Raw genomic sequence first — 26263 nt, forward strand, 5'->3', positions numbered from 1 at the left:
TTTAAAGTACTTTAGTGATTTTGAAATTTTCTTAGAATAAACATGAAGTTCATCCAGTGGTCTATAAGGAGCTGAATGGTGTGACCTTTTCCTACCTTTCTAGCCTCATTTGGTCCTCTACTCTCCTTTGTTTTTCTTATTTACGTTTTACTACCTTCTTTCAATTTCTGGAACACACTGACACTCTCCACCACCACCTGCCCCCTCACAGGGCCTTTGCCTATATTGTTTTCTCCTACTGAAAAGCTCCTTGACCACCCTCCAACTCTTTGCCTAGTTAACTCTGTTAACTTGTTACTTTGTCAGGCATAACTTCCCTACACTTGAGCCTCCCAAACTTGGTTAAATCTCCCCCCAAATGTCTGTCCTGTTTATAATTCTTATTTAGTTGTAGTTTACATTTATATGTGTGATTATTTGATTAAGGTGAAAGGGAACTTTGCTTTTTCTTGGTATGGTATCGGTATCCTTAGTTCTTGATGTAGTACCTGAGATTCAAGAAATATTTTTTTAATTAAAATTTAATGAAATAAGTAAGTAAATTCCATACTTGTTTTATGTCTTCTCATTCCTATATATCATTAACATTTATATTAGTTGAGCATGTTGTGCTTTGGAGGAGATTTTTATGATCCCCTCCAAGAATCTGATTTTGTATTTTAACATTTCTGGATCAAGAAGTTCTTTCTTTCACCAAGCTGAAATTCCTATTGCTGAAATAAAAACTCATTAAAAAAAATCACTTTCAGTAGCTAGAAAGAACAGCTGGTCACTATCCTTGATGCAGTATTTGTTTCCTTATCAGTGGAGTACATTTTCTAACATCACTTCACTATCTTATTTTTCTTTTAATTTTTATTTTAGGCCACCTTTCAGCTCAGTAAATCTTTAAGGGATATGGGATATTGACAGTTTATTTATGTATTTACTTATTTATTTTTAAGGACTTGAATTGGCATTAAGAATACCAAGGTAATTCTAAATATTGTAGCTTATCAGCCTTACCTTGTGGGAATCATATACTAGTAAGTGCTAGCCAGCATCACTTGAAGGCTTGCTTTTCCCATGGACCCACTCAAAAAATAGGCCCATTCCTAATTAAAATATGTTCAGTTTCTCAAATTGTCCTGGTGCTTTCCTAGCAGGAGTAAGGGGGGTTTCATAAGGAGATTGGAAGTCTCCTCTTCCACACACACAAAAACTGGCAATCTTTATCTCTTTTGACAGCTGGTGGCATCTTTCTGAAAAGCTTTCAAAGCATAGATCATTTCTTCATAATGAAACCTGTGTGCTCAAATACAGTGGGTTGTGTGTTGAAATTCTTATCTTATGCTATGGCGAAATGCTCTAATTTAGATTCACAAAAGGATCCTGTACCCTTTACTTAGGAGAGCTGTGCAATTTGCCCATAGATAGACTGTTCAGCACCATTAGTGCATATCATAGGTGTGCAGCGACATCATAACCTTTTCAACCTCGAATGTGTTTTTTCCTTTTGAAGAGTGACAAAGGGGTGAGGGAGCCCCCCAAGCAACATTATTGCCTTTAAGGATGATCTTGGGAACTTTAGCTTGATCCCCTCACCAGAAAAAAAAAAAATCAGTTTCAATTCTTTCTTACCTGAGGCAAGACAGATTTTTTTTTCTTTCTGTAGCACTCATCCCATGGCCAAGAGTGACCCCTGACTTCTGAGATTCAGAGACAGATCTTTGCACAATAGAAAAATTTTATGAGGGCAGTGATCAAAAAATTCCTAAGTAACATTATTTAAGCACCTATTATGTCTTAGGTCCTCTGTCAGTCATTGAGGGTAGAGGTTGATTATAGAATATTAATACAACCCATAGTTTCTAATCTTTGGTACTAAATAGCATAAGATTACTAGCTTGAGCAGATAGATTTGGGTGGGGAGGGAAGGGGAATGTGGTGAAAGGGAGAGAATGGAGTAGGTTGTTCTGTTTTGTTTTCTTTTGTTTTGTTTTAAAGAGCAAGAGGGAAGAGTGAGTGAGAATTTTATTGACAACAGTCCTTTCTCTTGGCAGGGGTGATGACTAACCCTAGCGTTCATTCCATTGCTACTCCATAGAGTTCCTGCACTTACAGTGACCTCCAGTTATTGTCCCAGATATTTAAGTGTCTTAGGGTAGTCCCTTTCTAAATCTGCCCACCCACTCGCTTCCCTAATTCATTCAGAATTGTCTCAAACTTGTGAGATATCTTTTCGCTTCCATTTTAGGTACACCTGAGAGCCTGGCAGAAAAAGAACGGCAGCTCTCTACCATGATTACCCAGCTGATCAGTTTACGGGAGCAGCTCCTGGCAGCGCATGATGAACAGAAAAAACTGGCAGCCTCACAAATTGAGAAACAACGGCAGCAAATGGACCTTGCTCGCCAACAGCAAGAACAGGTGAGCCCTGCAAAAGGAGCTGATGAACTGGAGGTGTGGAATGTGCCAAGCTCAGCGAGTAATCACATTGATTGGTTTATTTGTCATAAGCCTTCCTAAAAAAAGAATGAAAGAAAGAAGCCTTCTGGAAATCCAGGGTCACCGAGAATACTGAGGGGATATGTGGAGGACAAAGAAAGGCGTCATAGCAACTGGGCATAACTGAAATGATAACATTGTTCCAGAACATTTGGATTTGATTAATTACTTGGGGAGACTTGTTCATGTAGGCATCACGTATATTCCCAATGTAGCTTAACCGTGAGTAAATCGCTTCTCTCTGGGCCTTACTCTTCTCTCATCCAGAAAAGGAGGATCCTGGTCTAGAAAAACTTTGAGAATCTTTCAGTTCGCTGGTTCAAGCTAGGGTGACCATATGTCTCAGTTTTTCCAGAATAGCTCTGGCTAATGTCTGTTTTCCAAAGCAATTATTAATACTCCCCTCTTCCACTTGCAAAAGTTGTCCTGGTTTGGATGATAAATTATATGGTCACTTTATTTATAGCATAGGTAAATCATTAAAAACAAATTAACACATGGCTCATGGAAGAATTTGACTTCATTGATTTAGAAGTGAGAAAAATAGCAAAGTTTGTGTGTATCTTTTAAAAAATAAATCACTTTCCCAAATGTTTTTCCTGTCTCATAAGAGTGCATTAATCTAATAACAATGATCCTATAGAGTAGTCCCTGATGCTTTAGATCAGATAGACCCAAATTAATGTGCAGTTTTTAGGAATCTGACATTATTACTGGAATTATCTTTTCAGTTAAATGTATTTTATAGGGGTATATAGAGCAATATATGCTCTGTTGATTTTAATGAGTTGTGACGTCTGGTATTTTATATGCTTGAATATTTGCCCACATGTAGGAATATGGACTCAGCCCCTAATGGAAAATAACATAAAGGAACACTGTAAAAAATCAGAAGTTAGAATGTCATTTAGCTATCCAGAGATGACACAGTAATTAACTATTGACACTTGTGAATAAGCTAGCACAAATTAATCTTGACACATTTGCAGACGAGTGATATCTTACAGTGAACACTTTGTAATTATATTTCAAAATGAAAATTAAATGACACTTAAAACTAGGTTGTCATGCTCAATGAAGCGAGCATGTAGCTCAACCGATTGGCAAATAAAATTCAGAATTTGAGCCACATGGTGCTTATGTACCATACTTCACTGTGTCAAACCCATACATCTAGAGTGGATGATAGTAATTGCACTGTGGTGTTTTGGATGCATTTCTATGCAGCACTTTATCATTTAGGAGGGACCATCAATATTAGATGTCTAGTGGTGTTTCACTGGATGGCTAAGAGGAAATAAATATTCAGAGATCCAGCCTGTATACCTAGAATTGCAGAGTGAGTTGTCCATTTCTGATTTGAATGGTGATAAGCAGAGTGGGCCTTTCCAAACTGATTACATACTGTTTCCATTTTGCTTATAAAAAGCTTTGGGGAGGAGTGATCCCATTTCTCAACCTGTACCCTTCGTTAGGGGTAGCTTTATCATGACTTCTAGAATGAACCAGTCATCACCAGAAACCATTGAGCCACATTTGGGGGCAGATTGCTATTTGTCATCTTCTGCTGAAAGGAATGTGATTTGGGTGTGTCCCTCTACTCTATGCTAAAATATTAAAAGGACTCAGGAAGTATACAGCTGAGGGCTGGTTCACATCCATTTCTACTTCCAACATTGTCCATTCTAGAATATTTTGGAAATAGAAGAAATAGGAAGAACATACTCTTGCCTATAGGGCACCACTAAACCAAGTCCTTCTAAGTGCTTTCTGGCCATTTTTTTCTCTGGCTTCCTAGGTTGGCAGTGAGTGTGTTCTCACTAAGGGGCATTCCAATGGGCTTCAAACTCCAGCAGCTCAGATTTTGAGGTAATAAGTAGCCTGACACCTAACTCCTGTTTTATAGTAAACACCATTATCCTACAGAAGTTCCCTGCTCTCCTGAGGGGCAGATTCAGTCTTCAGTAGGGCTTGCATTAAGTAGTTAATGTTTCTTTTTACAGATGAGATGATGTGCTAAGATGTTGAATTTGATTGTTGGGTGAAGCAGGGAATACAAAACTTGTATGTGAATCCTGTACTGTAAAACTAACACATTACCCTCAAAAGGATGTGAATAAATATTAAATTGTGTTTGTTTTTAAAAATGCTTTGTACATTACACATTATATCAACAAAAAAAGATAAAGGTTTTTGCCTTTTGCTGTATTTTTTTGGCACTCCCTTGACAATATTTGTGTTATCAGTTCTGAAAGTCTTTACAGTAGAAAAGGTGTCACCAAAGTAGGCCATATTATAAGTAATAGAAAGTTCTTTCCTATCTTTGCTTACAGATTTTACTTTTTAAATACAAATTAAGCTCCTTAGAAAAATGTAGGCAGAGTTTTCCTGTTTTTATTCTTCAATGATGAGATTTTGAAATTCCCATTCTTTCCAGATGACCAGTGCAGATATAGATGAACTGCTCACAAATGTAATACAAGGGGGTAGTTTTCATGTACAGGTAAAGATTTAGGGGCAAGCAGAGAGATGGTACCTGTTTGAAATATTTCCTTTTCTCCAACTTTCTGATTCTGCCTCTCTCATTTTATAGGAACTCTTTCATGTAGAAGTACAGTAAAGCATCCTTGTAATACCAGGAGAGGTACCTGAGGTAATGGCAAAGGTGTAAGCATTTCATTTTAACTTAATGAAACTTTATTTCTGATAGATTGCAAGACAACAGCAGCAACTTCTGCAACAGCAGCACAAAATTAATCTCCTGCAGCAACAGATCCAGGTCAGTGTATTTTATTACTCTCGTCTGATTATACTTAGATACTTTTCTCCTTGAAAATGGAATTTAAAATGCTGCAAATGCACCCTTCTCTTATAAACAGCACCAATAGAGCTGTTTGTTATTCAGGGATGTTGTATACAATTGTATAAGTGGATGTAGAAAATATCGACTTGGTGGTAGTCTAAGCATTCTTTTCTGATGTGATGCGTAAGCAGAATAAACCTTATCTTTTTTTCCTTCTGCCATTTGCCTAACACAACCTGGTGGAAACCTAATGGTTTCCAAGGTAGCATACACATGCTAGTTTTATTGTCACAAACTACCTGCTGCTTTATATTTTACCATCTAATAGTATCATGGGTAGAAGCTTATGTTTATTTGCTTGTTAGGACTGTCTGGGCCAATTATGAGAAGAATCTTATGACCTAGGAAAAGGTTGGTAATAATTAATTTGTTCTTTAACAGATATTAACTGCATTTCCGCTAGGTGCTGAAGGGAACATAAAGATTAATAAGTAATTGTCTGTCTTCAAGAAGTTTATAGTCTAGAAAGGAAGAAAAACTTGTTCTTGAATAACTGTAACACACTTTAGAAATTCCTTTTCCTTTTCTTTTTTCTTTTCTTTTTCTTCATTTCTTTTCTTTTCTCTTTTTTTTTTTTTTTTTTTTTTGTGGCAGGTTAACACAATATATAGATCATAATTGCATGGGCCTGGGAAAGAATTCTGATTTCTGTCATTCCTTTAGAGATTTGATGGTTAATTCAGCTAACAGCTTTTTGACATAGGTAAGGGAAGTGGTCTCCATTTTTGAATAGGAACATAGGTGTGTGACTTCTAGAAAGCCTTAGAATAAGCAACTGGTTGTCTGGTGATTAATCCTCAGGAATATTGATCCCAGAGTTATATGTATCCACCACAGTCTCTGGGTTTCTCTTGGTTGCTGTAGATATTTTCTAACCACTGGGATCTATGATTCAGCCTAGTTGGGGCAGTATATTCTGAATTATATTAGTCCTTTCCTTGAGATTAGTATCACACCTTCCTATATTTAAAAAAAATCATTTACATAAAGTCATACCTTATTTCACCTCACTGATGAAAGCCAGTGATTTTAACTTAGATTTTTGCTTCATTTTGTAATCACACTTAGTGTTCCAGGTAGTAGTCACTGCATTTAAAATACCAATTTGGTGCCTGAAGAAGTACCTGTACCTAATTTGGCATTTCTTCTAGCTGTCTTTACTAGGAGGTCTTAACCAGTGTTTGTTGTTATTGTTGCTGTTTTAGTTAGTTCTGATTCTATATTCCATACTCAAGTCTGTATGTTTCAAAATAAAGAATCCAAACATAGAGGAGACGGTATATCTCTGGCATTTGGGCCAGTCAGCCTTTATAATTAAATCTTGAAATAATTTCTCATCCTGGTATCTCATGACTCATGCTGAGATCCTTAATTAAATAACTGTCCAGGTGTTCCCTTGTTCTGCCCTTATTAGAATTTTCAGTGTGTCTCCCACTGCTAAGGTCAAGATTTTTAGCCTGTGGCTTCCTACATTTTTCTCTAGATCCCTCTCTAAGAACTCAGTAGGTGTTAAATAACCTACCCCAATCATTTAGTTCTCTCTGTTTCTCCTATTTGTAAAGCAGAAATGGAAGAAATTCCCTGAGATGTTCTCATATCAGTTACTTACTATTAATGTTTTTACTACCTCTTTATTACTTACTTCTTTGTTTATTTTGAATATATTTCACTTCTTAGTCCAAAGTTGTTTGCAGGAACTGGCTGTCTTAATTGACATTTGCCTGTTGTACTGAGGATCTCAGATGAATAGCAACAAAATCAAAGTATTTTAATGAAATATTATAGGCATTTATTGATTACATATGATTTTATAGTTATAACTTGACTATATAAAGTTGATATCTTTTTCAGGAAACTATAGGTCATGATCTTAAAATATTATTCATCAGAATGTTCAATCTGAGAAAACAAGAAAGTTGGTTTTTCAAGTGTTTTAATAGAAGTTTAATTGCTTTTAAATTTGTAGATATTTCTCATTGTTTAAATTTTTAAAAATTGAAGCTAATCAGACCTTGATCTCAGCAGTATAAATTATAAAATCATAGAGAGATTCAAAATAGTTACATTAATTTTAGAAATATGGGATTCTTTGTAACAGGAATTCATATTTTAAAAAATAAGAGGAGGCAATAACTATATTTATAGTTTATTCTGTCCTGAGCTACAGCTTCACTGCATATCTTGTCAGTATTTATTTTATCGAGCATGAGACCATTCAAAGAATTTTTCAAATACTGAAAAACACTTCTCCTTGCACAAAACATATTAATCTCTGACACTTACAAAGCATGTATTTGATATTCAGACTTTTAGTTGTTTTTTTGGAAGGGGAATGGGTTAACTGTATTTTCAAATAAGTTTTTTGACCAACCATAGGCGTGATCAAATTTAGGAGAGAGACTGTTGTTAGACTAATTTTAATTTGAGCAAAATACGAGATTTAAGAAATGCTTCGAACATTTTTCTATCATGAAACATTCTCCCTTTTGAAAACAAAACAGAGTAAGATAGTAAATACAAAACCTTTCTCTTCTGAAAACAAATGAATACAGCGACAATTTGAGATCCCAAGTTTGAACTTTTTCCTTCTTTTAAAATCTTGTATCCTAGAACCTATTTGCTAACATGGTCAGCAAGATTAAGCCATGGCAATTGGCCATAGATCCCAAGTATCAGGTGGGATACATAGATCTAAATAATACATTTAAAGATTATTCTTTACTTCTAGTTCAGAATGCTGACTTCTGAATTAGTACTGTTGTTTTGAAATTTGCAAGCTGTACTAGAAAGAAAGGGAAGAGTGTCTAACCTCTTATAACAACCACACACAAACACATCTGGGTCTGTTATAATGGAAACAAATGAAAACCTGGGTGGTTTGCACACTGAAAAGCAGGATCTTTCATTAGCGATAGGAAAAGGCATGATTAAGATAGTATTGCAGGGCTTCCCTGGTGGCGCAGTGGTTGAGAGTCCATCTGCCGATGCAGGGGATACGGGTTCGTGCCCTGGTCCGGGAAGATCCCACACACCGCGGAGCGGCTGGGCCCGTGAGTCATGGCTGCTGAGCCTGCGCGTCTGGAGCCTGTGCTCTGCAACGGGAGAGGCCACAACAGCGAGAGGCCTGTGTACCGCCAAAAAAAAAAAAAAAAAACAGATAGTATTGTAAAAGTCCACGTGCTTATTTTATTTGCAGTCCTTCAAAACTTATTCTAGTTAAAAATTATTTCATTTATATAGTTTTTCCTTTAATATAATTTTAATGTAATTTTGCCTTGGTAGATTCTAATTAAATTTTTAAAGGGATACTTTTAAGACCATATATGGTCTTTAAGCCATGTTGAAACCATAAGATGAATGATTTTGTGAACTAATGTTTTTACACTTTCGATGAGTCAATTTTTACTATTTAAAAATCAGGTTAATAACTTTAAATGATTATTAAAATTCTTTAATGTCAACAGATCTTTTAGGAGGCTGTTTGCTTAGTGAATTCAAATCCCTCTGTTGGTGCTTTGGGGAAAATGGCGATTCCTCTAATTTGTTACATATTAAGTAATTCCCCGGATATGGAGCCCAAAATAGACATTTTTGATATTTCCAAGACAGCAATAGCACAGTTTTTATCAACTTTGTGGATAGCAAAACTAATAGATCATGGAATATGGATCCTTGGATTTGGGAATGTTGATTCTCATGTTATAATTCCAAAGGACAAATAACTGCTTTAGTAATTTCTTCCTCTTTCTCCCACACCATAGTATCTTAGCCAATCTTTTGAAGCATTTTACTTATGAGTTATGTTGACTAGGAAACAAAATTCAGTTTGAATCCATTGGGCATATCAACACATATTTATAGCATTTTAATCAAACATTAAATGTAAGTCTAATCTAAGCAAACCGGAAAATATTTTATAAATCTTGATTTCTTGATCCGTCCATATATTTATTCATCTAACCTCATTTGACCATGTCATGGTTTTTGAATCTAAAGATATTCTTCATGGATACAATATACCACATTCTTTGGTTTTGATAGCATGTCAGTAGGAACATATTTAACGATGGCATTTCGTTGCTAGAACTGAATCTTTGCAAGAGAATTCACCTTATTATCACTGTGAGAAACTTACTTTTTCAGACATGAATGGTGTGATCCAAATATTCATATCTCTTTAGACCCCTCTGTACAGGTGGCGTCCTCGCCTCACGTCACTGACCAAACAACAATGGTCTCTTAAGAAGGGACTGATTGGTTGGGATTTTATTTGGGCACTTGGCCTCCTGGGCCAGAGCCAATGATTTAGTCAATTCATATACATATACCTTTTTTGGGTAAAATTGTGAAACTTGAAATTCTTAGCTCAGTTCTTTGTTAATCTTTATGATTAGTATATAATATTCATTGTCCTTCCCTCACAATTTAATACATGAATTAGATGGTGAACTCAACCTGTGGAAGGCCTGAACTAATGCCATTGCTGCTGCTTTGCAGATACTCTCTCGTCTGAAAACTTTCTCTTTTAAATGCTCTAATACATACTGCTTATTTACACAGCCAAATGTTTGTCTCCTCACTGAAGCTTCACTCTGTTCTTTAGCGTATGTGAGTATTTTTCATATATAGTGTTTTCTTTTTTGATTATAATATATTCATTTGTGCTATTCACGTATTTCGTGTGTCTCTGTGTATTTGTCATGTGGTTGAGTGCCGTTAAATATGTGTTCTCCTTTCTTCCTACGTAACCAGTAGACATATCAATATTATGAGCAGGGAGGTGATTGTTCTTAAACCAGTAAACAGAATAATTTGAAATGTACTCTCACCTTTTAAGGAGATAAACCTTGCCTTTTGTTTCCTTCAGTATGATTAACTACAGGCATTTCAGGTATCTGCTGAGCAGAATAAGGACTACCTTTTCATGTGAAGTAGTTGTCTAAAGATCAGAAATAATTACTTTGTACATTAGCCATCATGGCCTGCATGACCTGGTTAATTAATTTTTTGCCAGCATAATAATAATAGATATATATTTGAAGATATACTTCATCATTAAGTATCTAAATGACCTCTAATTTTAAGAGCTGGACCTTGCATTTATTGTCCTTTGGAACTGGCTGAACAGTAAGTAAAGTAAGGGGCCTGCCAGTCTCACATAGTTCCTCTGTCTTGTGTTGTATATGTTGTATCTCTTTGTTAATTGTATTTAGCATTGATAAACAAAAAGCAATTACACTGCTCCTGTTTTGGCTCTAGCAAATAGTCCTTTTTCGGGTGTTATTGATCAGGTAACAGATCTCCTTTCAACAGCCTCTGAACAGGACCAAATAAACCCACTGAAAGTAATTTGATACTTCTATTGGCATTGTACATGTATCTGATACTCTCCTGCAATGAAATGAGAGTTATAAACAAAGCTTAGAAGTCTAGGATTAGCCCCCAGCTTCAGCAAACCCTTAAAATATTTTGTAATTCTATCTTCAACCATGAATTAGCCAGGAAAAACAGACCCTCTCTCCTCTATTTTTCTGCTGTATGCGATTTTTAATTGCCCATGGGCAGGCTGTTATGATCTTCTTTGGATGTTTAAAACCAAGATAAAAATGCAAATCTAATTATTTCTTTTATGTAATCGAATTAACTTTTTAAGTAATGATAGATGCTGTATAGCCTGCTTCTAACATTTTAATAATGAAGTTTCTGAATTATAAAGAATAGGGGGGCTTCCCTGGTGGCACAGTGGTTGAGAGTCCGCCTGCCGATGCAGGGGACACGGGTTCGTGCCCTGGTCCGGGAGGATCCCACATGCCGCGGAGCAGCTGGGCCCGTGAGCCATGGCCGCTGAGCCTGCGCGTCCGGAGCCCGTGCTCCGCAGCAGGAGAGACCACAACAGTGAGAAGCCCACGTACCGCTAAAAAAAAAAAAAGAAAGAAAAGGTAAAGCTGCTATAATTCATGAATAGCAAGGGCCTTAGATAAAAAATATAAATTATCACTGTGGATTAGAAACTCTGCGTGAGTTAATCATGCTAGACTGTTAAAGTTGGAGTGGATCTAGAAGTAAAAAGAGGTGATACTGGACCAGGTCCTTTGAGCTGCTATACGGAATTATTAATCAGCTTGCTACTTATTTTCTAAATGTGGCCTTATGGCAAAGATCTCATTCAGCTGACAAGAGCCTGATGGTGAATCTCAATGCTTTTCATGCACTATCCTTCAATTTCCCCAACCCTCTTTGGTGACCCTCCGTCCTCTATCTTATCTACTTCTTATCTCTCAGACTTTACTCCCCAGCTCCCTCTCAAATCAGTGATACTGAAAATGCAGGGAAACCAAAGTCTCTGCTTCCTTCTGGGATTAATGAAAATGAGAGAGTGCATTACCTCTTCACGGGCAGGAGGCTATGGAGCCCAGTGGGCAGTTGATCCAGGTGGTGCCAGCATATGACATTACATAACACTGTATCAATTCCCCAAGGAAAAAGCAGCTCTTTTCTGTTTTTCCTTTGATCTCTCTGATTACATTCAGGGCTCAGTTTAGTGTTAGCACACTTTAATACCTTTCTAGGATGTGCTAATCTCTCTTTATAAGAGAGAGAGATCATCTTAGTCTCAGAGCCTTTGGAGGCAATAGTGCTTAGCTTAGAATTTAAATAAAATCAAGTAAAACTTTTATTTTCATTGTTATCTGGTTATCTACTAATTATGACAAGTGATTTTCTATTGGTTTTCTATTTGAGGTAGTGCTATTGAAATAAATGTATTTAAGCAAAAAAAAAAAAAGTCTTTTTTTTTTTTTTTTTTTTTTTTTTTGCGGTACGCGGGCCTCTCACTGTGGTGGCCTCTCCCGTTGCAGAGCACAGGCTCCGGACGCGCAGGCTCAGCGGCCATGGCTCACGGGCCCAGCCGCTCCGTGGCATGTGGGATCCTTCCAGACCGGGGCACGAACCCATGTCCCCTGCATCGGCAGGCGGACTCTCAACCACTATGCCACCAGGGAAGCCAAAAAAAAAGTCAATTTAAATAAAACTTTAAGTAAATAAGAACTGAGTACTTGGATATGGCAAAAATTATAAAGGTAGTTCTTTAATGATGGAATTTTAAGAAACTATTGAAAGAGCACTACACTGAGAGATGTTAAATGTTTCCCCTCCATTCTTCTACTTTCACAGAATGTTAAACTTGGACACATCCTCTAGAGGTCCTCGTGGTTCTCCCTCACTGATTGGGGGTAGGGTGGGTGGCTGTTCCTATCGTACAGCAATACAGTGAGTTAAAAATAACCCTGAGATTATGTTTTTTCTACTTTTTTGGAATTAAAATGTCCTTTCCTTTTATGAAGCACAGGTGATAATAGATGGTATGTGCTTTGTTTTCCAGTAGTTTTAGTTGGTAAAATAAAAAGTTCCCAAATATGTGTAAGTCCCCCACTTTTGTTTTTCTTTGAAATTTCTTTGGAACTCTTTCGCTAGTCCAAATCCTTTACTTTATACAAGGAAACTGAGGCATAGACAACAGACTCGTCCAGGTTTAAAAAGCTACATGTTGTCAGAGCCATGAGTGGAACCCAACTTTCTTTGACTTCTAGTCTAGTACTATTTCCAACATTCCAGGATGTCTCTCAATTTGCCCTTTTTGTGATTTGAATAAATCTTAGTGCACTTTAGTTTTCCAGTTTGTAAAATGTGGATAATAATACCTAACATCTAAAATCTCATTACATTCTCTTTATCCTTAAATGGAAAAAAATTGAAGATTGCCCATTAGAATCAGTTTATATCTCAGGACTACTATAACTGTGGCTGCATGCCCACAAGGAAAGAGATAAAAAGAACATAACCGGAATCTTTTTGTAATGTGGTATGAAATGTATTTATGGCTGAGTGACTCTTGGTTTTTACATATAAACTTCTTAGCTAATTATATTACTTTCTGGGGGCTTAAAAGTGATATGTCTCTATATTGAGGATCAGTCCCCTTTAATGTTAATACCTGTTTTTATAGCTACCTTCTGCAGCTGATAAAAGGGAGCAGTGAGTGACAGCATTTGATGCCAGTGGTTCTCAACCTTGATTGTACCTTGTAATCACTTGGAAGCCTTTTAAAAATACTGATGCCTTGGTCCCACTGTAGAGGTTCCGATTTAATTGGTCTGGGGTACAGTCCCAGATGGGGACTGTTAAAAGCTCTCTAGATGATTCTAGCAGACAATCAGGATTAAGAAAAACTGCTCTGTATAGTGTCATGAAGATTAAATGATTAAATGTGAACTCTAAATTGTTTGGACTATTCATCTATCTATCTATCTATCTATCTATCTATCTATATAAAAATGGACTGAGGGTTGGGGCATAACAAATAATCCTTGAGCAGTTGAAATATACTTTTGACTTTGGTCATAGCTATTTTACTTAATAGCTAGAAAGCTTATAATGGATCATGGTTTAAATAATTTTAATAAATTTAGTTAGTTTTCTAATAACTTGATTTTTATTTACATATGGGTATATTGGCAAGACAGGAATGTGTTGACATTAGATTTGTGCCTTTGGGAGAAGGTATTTAAAATAAAAATGAAGCATAGTCTTTCACAATAAGACAAAAACTTTTAGAAAATAAATAATCAGAAGCTTTTTGACTTCCACTATCTAAACAGAATGAGTTTTGACCCAGGACATCAACCTGTCATTTTTTAAGGTGTTTAAAATTATTTTTTCTGTGAAATTGATTACATTTCACATATATGAGGAATGTATGAATCTGAATGCACTTTTAAGCTAGATTTGTACATATAAATAGGAGGTAAAAAGGATAAAATGCATTGCTTCAGAGTGTATGTAATTTAAAATTTTTGTAGAAGCAGCACAAGTATCAAGGACAAATAAATCAAGATTTAAATTCCAGTTCTACTACTTATTAGCTCTGTGACATGTTTTGCTACTTACTAGCTGTGACAAAAGTTACCTAATGTTTCTGAGCCTGCATCTCCTAGTTCCTAAAAGATGAATAATGATAGTACCTTACCAGTTCTGGGATTAGAGATCATCATCTTAAAAAACCCTACTAAGTGCTCAATGCATTTTATCTATCACTATCATTATTGTTGTTGTCATTCTTATGTACGAGCTATAGGAATAATTTCAGAGTCCTTAAAAGAGAAACAGGGTATATGCCCAGTAGTGGGATTGCTGAGTCATATGGTGGTTCTATTTTTAGTTTTTTAAGGAACCTCCATACTGTTTTCCATAGTGGTTGTATCAATTTACATACCCACCAAAAGTGTAGGAGGGTTCCCTTTTCACCACACCCTTTCCAGCATTTATTGTTTCTAGATTTTTTGTTAATGGACATTCTGACTGGCGTGAGATGATACCTCATTGTAGTTTTGATTTGCATTTCTCTAATAATTAGTGATGTTGAGCATCTTTTCATGTGCCTCTTGCCCATCTGTATATCTTCCTTGGTGAAATGTCTATTTAGGTCTTCTGCCCATTTTTTAACTGGATTGTTTTTTTGATATTGAGCTCCATGAGCTGTTCGAAATTGAGTTATTTGTAGTGAGGTGGATGGACCTAGAGTCTGTCATACAGAGTGAACTATGTCAGAAAGAGAAAAACAAATACCGTATGCTAACGCATATATATGGAATCTAAAAAAAAAAAAAAAGGTTCTGATGAACCTAGTTGCCGGGCAGGAATAAAAAGGTAGACATAGAAAATGGACTTGAGGACATGGGGTGGGAGGGTGAAGCTGGGGCGAAGTGAGAGTAGCATCGACACATATACACTACCAAATGTAAGATAGTTGGCTGGTGGGAAGCAGCAGCATAGAACAGGGAGATTAGCTCGGTGCTTTGCGATGACCTAGAGGGGTGGGATAGGGAGGATGGGAGGGAGGCTCAAGAGGGAGGGGTTATGGGGACATGTGTATGCATATGGCTGATTTGCTTTGTTGTGCAACAGAAACTAACACCGTATTGTGAAGCAATTATACTCCAATATAGAGCTATTAAAAAAAAAGAGAGAAACGCACATGTACATATTTTGTGTCTACAAGTGTAAGCATGTTTATGTCTACATACATATGCACATTTAGAACCCACAAATTAGTGACGTGAATATAGGATAATCAATGTGGATGCGCTATAATCAATTATTATCACCAGGGTAATCTAGAGGAAAAGAAAGCAAAATTTTTCTCTGGCTGCCAAATGAGAGCTATTTCAATTCTCAGTAAGAGAACAGTAAGGTTTATCAGGTACTCAGAAATGGTTGACCAAGAATTAGAGCTGCCTGGAGAATGTCTAAAACGGGATGTGGCATTTTATTCTGGAAAATAGGGTCAAATTCTTACTTTTCACACTAAAATGGGCTTTTCTATTAGATCAGTAATGCCTGTGGGATAGTAAATGAACCTTTCCAATTTATTTTATAGCTTTTTTTAAATACACAGATGAAGTTAGCGATGTAGCAGCACAAAATGCAAAAGTCTTCTTGTTTAAAATAAAGTTGTTCATATAAATCTTATGTATGCCATCTCCTGTAAGTCAAGCATTTGCCCAGCTTTTGTGAATTATGTCTATACTTAGAATTTAAGAAGTTAAACAGTATGCATACCAGACTTGAGAGATGGGAAATAAAAATTGATATACTGTGTGACACTTGATATAGCACAGGGAAATATCTTTTAAATTTTGAAAGGATATACTGACATAACCATTTTTAATTCACATAAGGTAACTCCCACTTAAAGTTATTAATGTTAGAGTCAGATATTTTTACTTCTTCAGAATAAAAGAAAATAAATGATGCAAAAGGTGTAATGTCTCACTGTGAGACGCTGAATTCATTTTATCTGCCACCCAATCCATTAAGAAAATATTAAAGTTGTAACAGTAAACAATGAAAGTTAAGGAATTCACAGATCAGAATAAAGAGTAAAGTCCAACCTCAGGTCACAGTCATGACTTTTGTTAAACACACACTTCAGTGGAAGATTTTTATCTTAAAATGTCTACAGATGAGTTTTCTACAGTGGCTGAGATTAGTGCAGCTGGAAAGAGCTCTCAGCTAGGCTGACTTGGCTGCTGCTTGAACATGTTGACAAGGTGGAGTTACTGTTCTAAAGAACTCTAACAGGCCATGCTTGTTTTGTGCTGTAATAACATCATTCATTTCCCAGCCACGCAAATGTTGGCTCTTCCTTATACATTCTTTAGTTGTATTATTCATAGGAAAAGGGGGAGAGGGAAACCCAAGAAAACTGATTTTACTTTTGATTGTCCAATAACTTTTGTTCCATTTCAAAAGTTGTGATGATGTCAGGAACCAGTTACCCAAATGGAAAAACATAACTTATGTACTGTTATTTAATAAAAGATGTAAGTCCTAGTTTAGCGTTTTTAAGGCTGGATGTGGCAGAAATTGTTTGTTAATATGTATAGAATTAGTGAAATACAGGGCACTTTAGGATTAGTATAACTGAATGGTGTCTAAGGAGACAATCAGAGAACTGAAACTTCTGGGAGAAGAAGGATCTCCAGCTGCTGCTTCAGGTATTTGTTTGTTCTAAAGGACCTTTATTTCTGTGGCTGTCAGCCCCTCCTTCCCCCGACCTGCATTTCGGTGAGAATTTTGAATGTTATGATGGCTCCCAAATAATCAGTTTAGTAGCTGGAGGCTGGGGTTTGAAGGAATCAACATGGTTATAGTGGTAGAAGAATGAGCTTAGAAGCAGAAGGTGATGGAGAGCAAGAAAGTGCACAAGGGTAGGAAGCTGTTACCTTCTTTAGTGATAAATAACAGAGGTTTGAGAAAAAGAAAAACTAGTTCCAAGTTTCCTCTCCACTCTATTCTGTGTAATTCTTTGTGCAGACTCAGATTTCTAGATCTTATGTTTGAAGGTTAGATGGAGTGGAGAAACTGTTAGGTGACCTGAAATTTGTCTGTGGAAAAGCCCAGAGGAGTAGGCAAAAGTGAGATATTGGGTTCCAGCCAGAGGTTAGTCTTAGCAGATCAGTTAGACCAGGTCAGATCCACAGTCATAGAGCAAACATGTAGTCTACCATTGGAGGACTTCCAGCTTGTGGCTGGAATATGTGTAATGCAAGGGTGGACACCTGGGCAAAGAAAAATGAAGTTGGGCTTTTGAAGTTGGCCTCCACACAACAGATATTTTTCTGTTAAGACTGTCTGATTTCATTTATTGTGTATCATCACATACACTGGTCTCTGGCAGGGCCCTTTCATGGACTCCATTTTAGGGTCGAAATATACCCTGGAATTCCTAGGGATCCCTTGTGGGAGGAAAGCTCAGGTTATTGGCAGTTCAGTAGAAGATGTAATCTGAACTCTATGTTTAGGACCTTGGCCTCTATATCAATACAATATCTTTCCTTCTCAATACAATTGGGCTCTGACCATGGAGACCCAGATTTGTGATATATAGTATACCTCAAGTGGTTAAGAGTACAAAGGCAAATGACTTTGGGTAGTAGAATTATAAACTATTTTTTATTGTTTTAGGTTAGTTTTAAAATTTTTTTCTAACACTTATTGCTTTTGTATAAGAAAATTAGTTAAAAATTTTAAATATACATTGAAAGAACCCTGGTTTTCAATATTAAGAAAATTGTTAAATTTATTATGGTATATTCATGTGATCAGCTGTTATAGACTGTTAAACACGATGCTGACAAATAAGTTTTCATGATTTAGGATAATGCTTTCAATGTAACATCAGGTGGAAAAAAAACCCCTAGAACATAATAATGTAAATACAGTATAATCTCAGCTACATAAAAATAGGCATTTTAAAAAAGACTGGAAGAGGGTGCATTGCTTTTATAATTAACTTTATTATTTTACTTTAAAAAATGCAGGTAACAGAAAAGGAGGAGATATCTATCCTTCTGTGATCACCTTATAGGTTGTGATCACCACACAGATCATCAAATCTTACAACTTGACAGTCATAACTGATTTCTGGTTTCTTTTTTTTTTATTGGAGTAAAATTGCTTTACAATGTTGTGTTAGTTTCTGCTGTACAATTAAATGAATCAGCTATATGTATACCTATATCCCCTCCTTCTTGGACCTCCCTCCCACCCCTCCCCATCCCACCCATCTAGGTCCTGACAGAGCACTGAGCTGCACTCCCTGTGCTATACAGCAGGTTCCTACTAGCTCTCTATTTTACACATGGTAGTGTATTTATGTCAAACCTAATCTCCCTCCCTTCCCTTCCCCCGCTATGTCCACATGTCCGTTCTCTACATCTACATCTCTATTCCTGGCCTACAAATAGGTTCATCTGTACCATTTTTCTAGATTCCACATATATGCATTACTATACATTTGTTTTTCTCTTTCTGGCTTACTTCACTCTGTATGACAGACCCTAGATCCATCCACATCTGTACAAATGACCCAATTTTGTTCCTTTTTATGGCTGAGTAATATTCCATTGTATATGTGTACCACATCTTCTTTCTCCATTCATCTATCATTGGACATTTAGGTTGTTTCCATGTCCTGGCTACTGTAAATAGTGCTCCAGTGAAAGTTGGGGTACATGTGTCCTTTTGAATTATGGTTTTCTCAGGGTATATGCCCAGTAGTGGGATTGCTGGGTCATATGGTAGTTCTATTTTTAGTCTTTTAAGGACCCTCCATACTGTTCTCCATAGTGGCTGTATCAATTTACATTCCCACCAACAGTGCAAAAGGGTTTCCCTTTTCTCCACATCCAGCATTTATCGCTTGTAGATTTTTTTCATGATGGCCATTCTGACCAGTGTGAGGTCAGAAACTGCCTCATTGTAGTTTTGATTTGCATTTCTCTAATAATTAGTGTTGTTGAGCATCTTTTCATGTGCCTTTTGGCCATCTGTATGTCTTCTTTGGAGAAATGTCTATATAGGTCTTCTGCCCATTTTTTAATTGGGTTGTTTATTTTTTTTGATATTGAGCTGCTTGTATATTTTGGAGGTTAATCCTTTGTCCATTGCTTCATTTGCAAATATTTTCTGCCATTCTGAGGGTTGTCTTTTCGTCTTGTTTATGGTTTCCTTTGCTGTGCAAAAGCGTTTAAGTTTCATTAGGTCCCATTTATTTATTTTTGTTTTTATTTTCATTACTCTAGGAGGTGGGTCAAAAAAGATCTTGCTGTGGTTTATGTCAAAGAGTGTTTTTCCTATGTTTTCCTCTAAGAGTTTTATAGTGTCTGGTCTTACATTTAGGTCTTTAATCCATTTTGAGTTTATTTTTGTGTATGGTATTAGGTAAAGTTCTAATTTCATTCTTTTACATGTAGCTGTCCAGTTTTCCCAGCACCACTTATTGAAGAGACTGTCTCTTCTCCATTGTATGTTCTTATCTCCTTTGTCATAAATTAGGTGACCATAGGTGCGTGTGTTTATCTCTGGGCTTTCTATCCTGTACCGTTGTTCTATATTTCTGTTTTTGTGCCAGTACCATACTGTCTTGAATACTGTAGCTTTGTAGTATAGTTTGAAGTTGGGGAACCTGATTCCTCCAGCTCCGTTTTTCTTTCTCAAGATTGCTTTGGCTATTTGGGGTCTTTTGTGTTTCCATACAAACTGTAAAATTTTTTGTTCTAATTCTGTGACGAATGCCATTGGTAGTTTGAAAGGGATTGCACTGAATCTGTAGATTGCTTTGGGTAGTATAGTTATTTTCACAATATTGATTCTTCCAATCCAAGAGCATGGTATATTTCTCCATGTGTTTATGTGATCTTCGATTTCTTTCATCAGTGTTTTATGCTTTTCTGAGTACCAGTCTTTTGCCTCCTTAGGTAGGTTTGTTCCTAAGTATTTTATTCTTTTTGTTGTGATGGTAAATGGGATCGTTTCCTTAATATCTCCTCCTGATTTTTTGTTGTTAGTGTATAGATTGTGATCACCAAACAGATTGTCAAATCTTACAACTTGACTGTCATAACTGATTTCTGGTTTCTTAAATAGAGCATTCGGTTAATCAAAAAACAACCAGGTCTCCAGATAGCTGGAAAACATACGCAGGTATAGATCTTTCCATTGCTTTCAGGCTATTTCATTATCTATGCCTGCTCCATCTCTTACTCATTTTCTCAACTTTGGCAATGTCACTGAATTAATTCCATAGACGTGTATGTTCCCTTTGGCTCAGAAAGGCCACGATTTCAAGCCCAGGAAAAGAGAAGATGTGCAGATAATTATTGATCTACTCTCAGCAGAACTTTTTCTTCCCCCTTCTATGGAAGATATGCAGCCCCAACTGAGAGACAGAATAGGATTAGGGAAGCGTAGAATGGCAGAAAGAAGTGTAGACTTGGACCCAAGATGTCTGCCCCTAGTCTTTGGTTTGCTAGGAATGCCATTACCTCTAGCAAATTATTCTTCTGCATTGATTTTCATTTTCCATATATTTAGGAACAAGGATCATTGTACAAAATGATTGCTGAAATTCTTTGTGACTCTGACCTCCTTTGATTCTAGATGATGGAAATTAACTCTGGTCCTTAGAAAATGGAGAGCTTTGTAGGTAGTCTTGCCTACAAAGCTTTCAGGCAAATGTCAAGTTTGGCCACAGCATAAGCCATGTCCACTTAGGAATGTTTGCATTTTAAACCATCGAAAGGTTTTGAATTATGAGGTCAAATTCATGTTTCCTTTGTGGAGTATTGTGATGGCTTGTAATTCCTGCCACATGAAATAATGGCTAAGGGGGATTTTTAGAAAAACACTTTTAGGAAGAGGGCCTGTAAATGCCTGCTTTCAGGCCACACCAAACAGATTTCTGCAGCCAATGACAAACTCCTGGCATTAGAGCTGTATAATGGAATGGGTGACACAAACTTAATTTTAGTGTTGCCAGTGAAATATTACAATTTTTTGGGAAAAAAAATCCTTATAGCTTTGCTAAAGTATTAATTGCAGGAAATTACAGCATATCCTAGTGAAGTATTATGTCAGTGGCATGTATAACATACAACACCTTTTCCTAGTCTCTCTTGTTTTCACCCCAAGTGTTGCATTTTCATTTGAAAAGAGATGTGTTAGGTAGTTAGAACTTTGTCTGACTGTGGGGGCAGTGCTGAGTGTGGTTTAGACTGTCTGAAAACAATTAAGCTGTGAAGGGGAGACTTCTTGGTCATGCTTCCTAGAAGTGGGTTTACTGCTTGAAGCACAATGTTGATGTGGATGTTCTTTTGGCCATTTCCTCATTTCTAGCTTGTTAGGTTTCATCTCTTAGTCCCAATAAATTTTCCAACTACTATTTATTTATTGGGTTGCAAGATAAAGAATGAGAGAATTTCATTTCTGATGTGTGGTAGTTTAATATGGTTTTCAGATTTCCTCCCATTTTGTTTGAAGTAAATAGGGTAATTACTCACTAAAATTCTAATATCTTTCAGGGCTTTAGGGACGAATCTAAAACAGAACCATATAATGTTTTATTTAAGCAAATCCATGTTCTTATTAGGCAGTTCACCTTAATGTCATTTTTTATAAATAAACTTTGTTTTATTTTTTCAAGGGTTATTTAATTAATTTTGTTGTACTACCGTATTTTGACATCTGCATCTGCTAAGGCTTGCAGGATGTGATTTGCGGTTTAAAAATGAAGATAATTTATCATTTGAAAAATGATAAATCATTCAGGAATTATACATAAATATGAATGTAAAAGAGTCTGATGCACTTCTATTTTGTTTTCTTTTTCTTTTATACAAAGGCACATGTACAGTCATCTTTGTTTGCACAAAACATTTGTGCCAGTTGTACATTTGATTAATATCTAACTGGATATGAGTGAAACGTATTCTGGAGAAACTACTGCTGTGCCGGCTTCTTGAACTGTTTATGGTCTCCATTAATTGCAGGGCTTTACCATATAACCATTGTGTAGATCTGGTTTTACTTATCAAATCCAGATCTGCTTTTTCTCCCCCTGCGGAGCAGGGTGAAGTTCCTTGTGCTACCAGCTTCTTATTATTTGGGGGTTCATAGCATCTTGGGAATTGAAGCTGTCAGCCCTGGAACTCCCAGTGTTTCTGTGGAAAGATTAACATTGCTAGGGTAAATCTTTGGTAAGTTTGCTCTTCATGCAACACAGTCAGGTTAAACAAGCGTTTTACTTTTTAGTGAAGTATTTATTTTAGTAATATGGACGGGTACTCATTTTTCCGCAGCCCTTTGCCCTATTTTGGATGAGTTGGTCTAAACTGGAAGGCTTTTAAAGTCTAGTCTTTAGTCTTTCACCATAGACTCCATATTTCCCCCCAGCAGGAGGAGTAGGTGAGAGAATGAGGTGGGGGACAATACAGAGAAAATTTCTATTAAAAAGTTAACATTGTCTTTTCTCCTTAAGAAGGCTTAAAGATCATCTATTTTCTTTGGAAATGAGATTGTGTGAAGGGGTATTTTGGTTTAGTTTATAAGAAGGCCGTTTCACTTTCCTAAAGAGCTGGCTGTCAAATAGTAGTTTTAATCTCCACCCTGAAAGAAAATGTTGGCTGTGTGTTTGCAGAGGGACAAAATGTATTGAATTTAAATAGAACAGCAAGTCTGTCCCATTCTGATCCTTAACCATTTCATTTTTGCCAGAGCTAGCTCCTGAATCTGGGTTTAAAAGCAGCTGGGAGATGCACTGGTAATTCACAAAATGGGTGTTCTAATTATTAACCATAAAATGTAGGAAAGATATATGGGAAGAAATCTAAGGAGATAATGCCTCTTCATTTATGCTGACAGTGTTTGGGAACATTCTCATTACCTTTTTGACTAAAAAAGTCTTACTACATTCTGAAAAAAATAAGCAATAGGAGATCTTTTTTTTCTTTTTTTTTTTAAATTTAACTAACTAGCTGTGAAGTTGTATAAGAGAAAACACTTTGAAAAATGGTCAGCGCTCTCGTGTATTAAGCTCAGCAGATGAAATGATTTACTGGGTTTTATACACATTCTATAAAGGGTAAGCATTGCTAACAGAATGAGTGGCAGCCTCTGGGAGCTGAACAGGCCCCAGGGACTAGTCTTTGTTCCTCTGGTCTTGATAGGCATGTGTCTCTGTTAAATGAGAGCTTAATTTCTCTCATATGTGAACAATTTCCAAGCCCAACAAAGACAGCCAGGACTGGAGCTATTTAAAAGAACCAGCGCAGGAGGAAGCATTCTTGAAGAAAGGGGATGCTAAAAGGCTAATTACTCACCATGGCTTAGCAACTATTTTATTTTTTCCCTAAGCAAGGTTTATTAACTTGGATCTGCCACTTTAAAAAAAAAAACAAAAACATAAACACACATTAAAATTGCAAGGTTATATTTTTATTCTTTGTGAAATAGCCATTTACTGATCTCTGCTCATTGAAAAGAGTTGCCCCCATCAGCAGTGGTGTATATCATGGAATATTAATTCACTAGAGGGGGAGGGGAGAGGCTAATATACTTTGGATCCTTTCTCTCTCAAGTGGAAGGAATTTAAACTATTTACTAAGCAGCATCCTTGGCAACACTGTGAACCTTTTCTTTAGACAGTAATTGCTTAAAATGTGAAGGGGATCTTTATTTCTACATTTGCTGTGGTGTTTCAAACTATGATTAGTTTCTCTCAATTTCTGGACTCTCATGTCTGGGAAAAAAAATCCATATTGTTAAAGAGGCATATATAGGAGGTTACAGGTATACCTACACTTAGACCTTTCATATTTTCTTAAAAAGGTTTTATAAACTGGATCATTTCCTGCTTTTGCCTCTTGATTTATTTTAGAACTAAAAAAAGCAACCTAGATTCTCTTGATGATCACCAATAGTTTGCTGAATGACCTTTGGCAAATCATTTTATCTCTGAGGCCTCAAATGCCTTATCTGTAAATGAAGTTTTTTTCCAACTCCAGTGTTTTAATAATAATTTAAAATGGATCTCTGAAATAAAATAAATGACATGGTTGCAGAGTATTTACAATAGATTTATTGAAAAATACCCCCTAAAAACATTATTAGAAATCTGCATTTTGAATATAGAAAAATCAGGAAATACTCAAATATCGTACCTTGACTGGTACAAAGCCAGGCATGCAACATTATCATTTCATGGGAACAACTTTCTACCATACATGACAGGCACAGCAGAAAAGGTGAGAAAACTGCTGATTTTATTTGTAATGACGGACAGCTGACAGATAACTCTTCTGACTGCATTTGATTATCAAATTGGCCTTCATGAGTGAATCAGAATTTTCATATGTCATTAGCAGTTGTAGTAGAAAAAGCATCATTTCCACCTGCATGGCTATTTCTGCTAGTGTACAGGTAACTCCTGAAAATGTCTGAGCCCTGTGTACAGCCATCACGGTCTAACTCTGAAGGAGAATGGGGTGGTTTATTCACTTAGAATGTGAAATGGTGACTGTGTGACTTAGAGAAGAAAAAAGTAAAAGCCATTTCCTCCCAGGTGCTTTTCCTTAGCATCCTTGCTTGCTACTCAGAAGTATGTACAGTGCTTTCCATAAGAAGCCATGTTTTAGTAGAAGTAACACATGCCAAACCACTTAAACTAATGACTAACCATCTTTGTTCCAGATTTGGAGTGCATTTGAATATGAAAAACAGTAGGATCTTCAGAAATGAGTGTCAAAGAAAATTTTAGGCTCCTTACTTCTGACGTGAATTAATTAGGTTAAATTTATTATACTTTCCCTTTTTTGTTTACAACGTTATCCAAAATGAGCAATCAATATCATTTCAATATAAATCTGCCTCTCTTTTTCCCCAGTTTTACTGAGATATAATTTTCGTGCATCACTATATAAATTCAAGGTATACCGCATAATAGTTTGACTTACATATCTTGTGAAATGATTACTACAATGAGTTTAGTTAGCACCCATCATCTGATATAGGTACATTAAAAGAAAAAGAAAAAAAATGTTTTTCCTAGTGATAAGGACCCTTAGGATTTGCTCTCTTAACAATTTTTGTATATATTATACAGCAGTGTTAACTATAGTCATCATGTTGTATATTACGTCCCTAGTACTTATTCAATATTTATCTTATAACTGGAAATTTGTACCTTTTCATCTTCTTCCAGTTACCCCTCCCCTCACTGATAACCACAAATCTGCTCTCTTTTTCTATGCTGTTGTTTTGGGTTTTTTTTAGATTCCACATATAAGTGAGATCATACAGTATTTGTCTTCCTCAGTTTGACTTATTTCACTTAGCATAATGCCATCAAGGTCCATCCATGTTGTTACAAATGGCAGGCTTTCCTCATTTTTTATGACTGAATAATATTCTATTGTATATATACCACAACTTCATTATCCATTCATCCATTGATAGACATAGGTTGTTTCCATGTCCTGGCTATTGTAAATAATGCTGTTATGAACAGGGGGGTGCAGATATCAAGTTAATGTTTTTGTTTCCTCCGGATAGATTCTCCGAAGTGGAATTGTTGAATCATATGGTAGCTCTATTTTTAATATTTTGAGGATCCTGCATACTGTTTTGCATAGTGGCTGTACCAGTTTACACTCCTATCAGCAGTGTACAAGGGTTAACTTTTTTCCACATCTTCATTGCATTTGTTATCTCTTGTCGTTTTGGTGATGGCCATTCTAACAGGTGTGAGGTGATATCTCATGGTTTTGATTTGCATTTCCCTAATGACTAGTGATGTTGAGCATTTTTTCACTATACTTGTTGTCTGCCTCGCTTTTTATATTTCCTGCTCTTATAAATAACATCGTCACTTCAAGTCATACTTGATCCCTGCATTTCCTCCATGCACCATAGAATTGCCAATTCTAGTACAATTTACTTGCAAATGTCTCATATCTGTCTTCTGTTTTTCATTCCCGTTGTTACTAACATGGTTCAGGTTAGCATCAGCTCATGCCC

General features: G+C 36.3%; 1 protein-coding gene across 1 annotated transcript in view; it reads left to right on the forward strand.

The window, feature by feature from the left end:
- SOX6 (SRY-box transcription factor 6) overlaps positions 1-26263 on the forward strand; it is a 623498-nt gene that overhangs the window by 413611 nt on the left and 183624 nt on the right. The window contains exons 7-8 of the mRNA XM_060157776.1: positions 2237-2409; positions 5198-5266. Of these exons, the coding sequence (XP_060013759.1) occupies positions 2237-2409; positions 5198-5266 (242 nt within the window). The remainder of the gene's footprint in view (positions 1-2236; positions 2410-5197; positions 5267-26263) is intronic.

This window comes from Lagenorhynchus albirostris, chromosome 9 (genome assembly GCF_949774975.1).
Source record: "Lagenorhynchus albirostris chromosome 9, mLagAlb1.1, whole genome shotgun sequence".
Lineage (NCBI taxonomy): Eukaryota > Metazoa > Chordata > Mammalia > Artiodactyla > Delphinidae > Lagenorhynchus > Lagenorhynchus albirostris.